General features: G+C 37.1%; 1 protein-coding gene across 1 annotated transcript; it reads left to right on the top strand.

The window, feature by feature from the left end:
* Nucleotides 1-508: 508 nt before the first annotated feature.
* On the top strand, nt 509-4,432 carry LOC145054999 (putative auxin efflux carrier component 1b). The gene is made up of 6 exons (XM_079003281.1): nt 509-1,886; nt 2,979-3,255; nt 3,329-3,414; nt 3,679-3,836; nt 3,922-3,998; nt 4,090-4,432. Exons 1-6 carry the CDS (start codon nt 764-766, stop codon nt 4,154-4,156), a joined length of 1,788 nt encoding a protein of 595 aa, XP_078859407.1. The 5' UTR covers nt 509-763; the 3' UTR covers nt 4,157-4,432.
* Nucleotides 4,433-4,844: the final 412 nt, after the last annotated feature.

The raw sequence follows: 4,844 nt of genomic DNA, 5'->3' as shown, positions 1-4,844 counted from the left end.
AAAATAAAAAGAAGGATAAAATGATCATTCTCAGCAATCAACATAGTCAGTCAGATGCGTAATCAAACAATAAAGTTTCAGTCAGAGGCAGATACAGTCACAACGTCAAATCCAATCAGGTCTTGACTCAGTTAAAACTAATTCAGTCAGAAACTATTAAACAACCCTAAGTGAATTTCATCCTAATATCTGAAGGATCATTATGTTTACTCTTTCAATTTGTTCAATTTGAAACTATTCCTATTATATATATATATATATATATATATATATATATATATATATATATATTTTACATTACCATCAAAATAGACAAGACAATTCTTTTATCATACCTTAAAATCAAAGGAAAAACAAAAACCGAAGCCTAAAATTTTTATGCTTAATAATAGTATTTGTCCAGTTGGTTGAGTGAGCCCGAGCCCCCTATTTTCTCTCTCATCATCAAAAGACTATAAAAAAGCTCTCAAAAACATCAGCTTTTATTTCCCTGTCTGCCATTAATTCCCATAAATATAACACATCACATCGCCTTCCTTTCCCCCTCATACCCCCTTTCTCCTTAAAATCAGACTCCCTTTTCTTCTTCCTTCATTTCCTTTCAGGTTTCATGGACCAAAAGCCCACCTCAAACCTAAACCTTTTTCTTCTTCATCTTTAACCTTTTCTTTAGCATAAATCACACTTGGGTTTTGACCCTTTTGTAGCTTACATTCTTGTTTTATCTGGGTTTTGTTTCGATTTTGAAAAACAGAAAAGAAAAATGATCACCGGTTCCGATCTTTACCATGTTCTCACAGCCGTTGTGCCACTCTACGTAGCCATGATCTTAGCCTATGGCTCAGTAAAATGGTGGAAGATCTTCACCCCGGATCAATGTTCAGGAATCAACAGATTTGTGGCTCTTTTTGCTGTTCCTTTGCTTTCGTTTCATTTCATCTCTACCAACAATCCTTACACCATGAACACTCGGTTCATAGCCGCTGACACTCTGCAAAAACTCATAGTTCTTGTGGTTCTTGCCATCTGGTCAAGAGTTAGCGCTAGAGGCTCACTCGAATGGTCGATCACTTTATTCTCACTTTCGACTCTTCCAAACACCCTCGTCATGGGAATCCCTTTGTTGAAAGGAATGTACGGAGATTTTTCCGGGAGTTTAATGGTTCAAATCGTTGTTCTTCAGTGTATTATTTGGTACACTTTGATGTTGTTTTTGTTCGAGTATAGAGGTGCTCGTCTTTTGATTGCTGAACAGTTTCCAGACACTGCTGGTTCGATTATTTCATTCAGAGTTGATTCCGATATTCTGTCGTTAGACGGAAAAGAGCCTCTGCAAACGGAGGCGGAAGTTGGAGACGACGGAAAGCTTCATGTCACTGTGAGGAAATCCACCAGTTCCCGGTCGGAGATCTTCTCACGGCGGTCGCACGGCGGAATGAATTCCGGGGTTTCTTTAACACCACGTCCTTCAAACTTAACAAATGCTGAGATTTACTCTCTTCAGTCATCAAGAAACCCAACTCCGAGGGGTTCGAGCTTCAACCACACCGATTTCTACTCCATGGTTAATGGGAAGAATGCTAGCGGTGTTAGCCCACGAGGGTCGAATTTTGGGAACGTAGGGTATGATGAAGAGAGTGGCAATAACACTGTTAGGGTGAATGGACAGGGAAGTACAGGGTATCCTGCACCAACTAATGCCGGAATCTTTTCTCCGGTGTCAGGTCCGGCGGGGAAGAAGAAAGGCGGTGGTGGCGATGGTGGTGGAAAAGATCTTCACATGTTTGTTTGGAGTTCAAGTGCTTCACCTGTTTCAGAAGGAGGGATTCATGTGTTTAGAGGTGGAGAGTATGGTAATGATCTTGGAGGTGTACCCCACACTAAAGGTAAGACCTTTTTTACCCTTTCATGTCTCTTTAAGCCATTTTCGTTGAATTCTGGTGTTTACTTTGCTAAAAAACGACTTTTTTTTGTTGGGTTTTTTTCTACATATCTTGATGGGTCCTTTCATACCATGAATATTCAAGATTCTAACCTTATAGTTGGAAGGTTCTTGATTTAAGGGACTCAAGATTTGTAGGGTATCCCCAAGATTTGGTCCAAATTGATTCCATTTCTCACATGAACTCTTGATCTAGTTTTTGTGCCCTTGAATAAGACTAATGTTATCAAAACTAAATGGCTTATTAGTCCTTATATTATGGGAATGTTTTGTATTATTAGTGTAATTAACGACACCCAAAATCTTGGGTTTGATTCACTTAATTCCAAGATGGTTGTGTTTGTTTGTTTGTTTGTTGTTGATTATGTCGGAGAGTCCCCTTGAATCTTGGCCATGCATGTCTTCATCTTTTTTGGACACATGCTTCATTTATTTCCCTTCCTTTTGTTGCAACATGATTAAATTCGTCCCATGAAGTCAACTTCTTCGGTCAAATTTGAAATATTTCTATTTCGAATTCCACATGAATCATTATTAATTTTTTCGTATATAAGATTATAAGATCCAGATTTGTTCGAATTTATAAAACCGCATGGCAGAAACATTTTTGATGTATTATCTGAAGTATTCGTGTTAAATTTTGATATTTGAAATTTGTCGCTTTGCCTTATTAATGGTCAAACATTCTCCAATTTTATTTTATATACATATCTACTGAAACATTGGTCATTTTGTTTCTTTAATCACATATTCTTCGTTATCGACGTTTCATTCTTGTTTTATTCCTTTTTAAAATCCAAGAATCCCTTAAAACATGGGCCTCATGTTTCTACCCTTTGCACATGTGCTTCACTTATTCCCTTCCATCTTCCATAATCATCCCAAATGTTCATACACTTAAAAAATAGGACCAAAAGGTGAAAAACTAGAAAATACATTTTCTCATATTTAATTAGTTTAAACTAATCAATGAAAGTACATTGCTATTTCTTGATTAAAAGCCCACTAATTCTAACCCATTTGATGTTGAAACTAGATTACGACGATTTTGGCCGGAACGAGTTCAGTTTCGGGAACCAACCAGGCCCGAACGGTGTGGACCGCGAAGCATCGGTTTTGTCTAAACTCGGGTCGAGCTCGACTGCTGAGCTCCACCCAAAGTCTAGCCCTCATGGTGAACCTAAGGCATCGGCTATGCCACCGGCTAGTGTCATGACTCGACTCATTTTAATCATGGTGTGGCGCAAACTTATTAGAAACCCCAACACTTACTCAAGTCTCATTGGGCTCACATGGTCCTTAGTGTCATTCAAGTATGTGACAAACCAAGTTTATATTCTTTTTTATCAAATACAAATGATTTATATATCATTTTCTTTTTTGTAGATGGCATGTTCAAATGCCCGCAATAGTTGCAAAATCCATTGCGATTCTCTCCGATGCTGGTCTTGGCATGGCCATGTTTAGTCTCGGTATGTTTACACTTTTTTTTCACTAGACGGTATAAGTATGTAAGTACTAGGTTAACAGACCTAGTACTCATTTTTTTCACTAGACGGTATAAGCATGTAAGTACTAGGTTAACAGACCTAGTACTTACACCTGCAAGCCTGATACTATATCATAGTATCAGACCTTGATAGTTGCATTGTGTCTGATAAGTATCAGACACAATGTATTTTATTAAAGAGGCGAGTGTTTTCATGAGTGTTTTTGTTTTCTATGTTAATTTGTAGGTTTATTCATGGCATTGCAACCAAAGATTATAGCGTGTGGGAACTCAGTTGCGACTTTCGCCATGGCGGTTAGGTTTTTGACTGGACCTGCGGTCATGGCGGCTGCATCGATTGCGGTTGGACTTCAAGGAACTTTGTTACATGTTGCCATTGTCCAGGTATAGAAACTTGTTTGACTTTTGGAAGTCAAAATCTTGACCTTTATTTTAACTAATGAATTTGTTGTTATTTAAATATTTACAGGCAGCTCTCCCACAAGGAATTGTCCCTTTTGTGTTTGCCAAAGAATACAATGTACATCCGGATATACTTAGCACAGGGTGAGTCTTGTACGTCATGCATTGAAAGTTGTATTATGGAAATGTACAAGTGTTAATGCATTGTTTACATGTTTTGTGTTTTGTGTTGCAGGGTTATATTTGGAATGTTGATAGCGCTACCAATTACTCTGGTGTACTACATTGTGTTGGGGCTTTGAATGGATGCTGACTTTTGTCCTGTTTGAAGAAGGAAGGGTTTTTTTGGGGGTTCTCTAACATGTGAAATTACCATTTTGTTAACGTAGTAAAAGAGAAAAAGAGAGAGAAATTAGAGGGGAGGGTGGGGGTGGAGAGGGAGAGAAATGTAATTTGATAAGAAGAAGACATTGTCTGGTAGTAGAATCAATGTTTGTCTCTCCAAGTTCTTTTGTGTATTCCAACAAGAAAAGCAGTGAAGGCTGAGATGCTTCTTCTTCTTCTACAGTTTTACTTTACTTCCTTTGCACTTTTGGCAGATATTTAGTACATTGGAATCCCAATGCGGCAATGCTGCAACATTTTGTCTTGTCACATAAAAGTTGTTCCCTTTTCCTTTTAAAAAGGGTAAAACATGTTTATCAATTTTGATTTTTAAATAAACAAGATACAAATCCTAAACATTTTGTAAAAATGTCAAATATTAAGTAACAAACAATGATTATTTTCACATGATTTATATTTACCATAGTGACACTAGTGATTTATACAACAAAAGCACATTTGTTACTAACTAGAAATGTGTCAAATTAAATCATACAGTTATTTTCAAACCCAACCATTTTATAAAAATCACAAAATAAATAATCAAAGAAATCTATTTGTGGTCTCAGCGGATATTTGGTACACAAAATAGAGAAATGTGCACAA

The sequence above is a fragment of the Lactuca serriola genome, chromosome 5 (genome assembly GCF_051521515.1).
Source record: "Lactuca serriola cultivar US96UC23 chromosome 5, Lser_US96UC23_V15, whole genome shotgun sequence".
Classification (NCBI taxonomy): Eukaryota; Viridiplantae; Streptophyta; class Magnoliopsida; order Asterales; family Asteraceae; genus Lactuca; species Lactuca serriola.
The sequence above is the reverse complement of the archived record's forward strand: the minus strand, read 5'-3'. Positions and strand labels throughout refer to the sequence as shown.

What these genes read in the sequence shown, in the direction of transcription:
- LOC145054999 (XM_079003281.1), top strand. Translation starts at nt 764, where the DNA reads ATGATCACCGGTTCCGATCTTTACCATGTTCTCACAGCCGTTGTGCCA. An exon ending in TACATGTTGCCATTGTCCAG is followed by an intron (nt 3,837 to 3,921) that starts GTATAGAAACTT and finishes AAATATTTACAG; the next exon opens with GCAGCTCTCCCACAAGGAAT. An exon ending in CCGGATATACTTAGCACAGG is followed by an intron (nt 3,999 to 4,089) that starts GTGAGTCTTGTA and finishes TTTGTGTTGCAG; the next exon opens with GGTTATATTTGGAATGTTGA.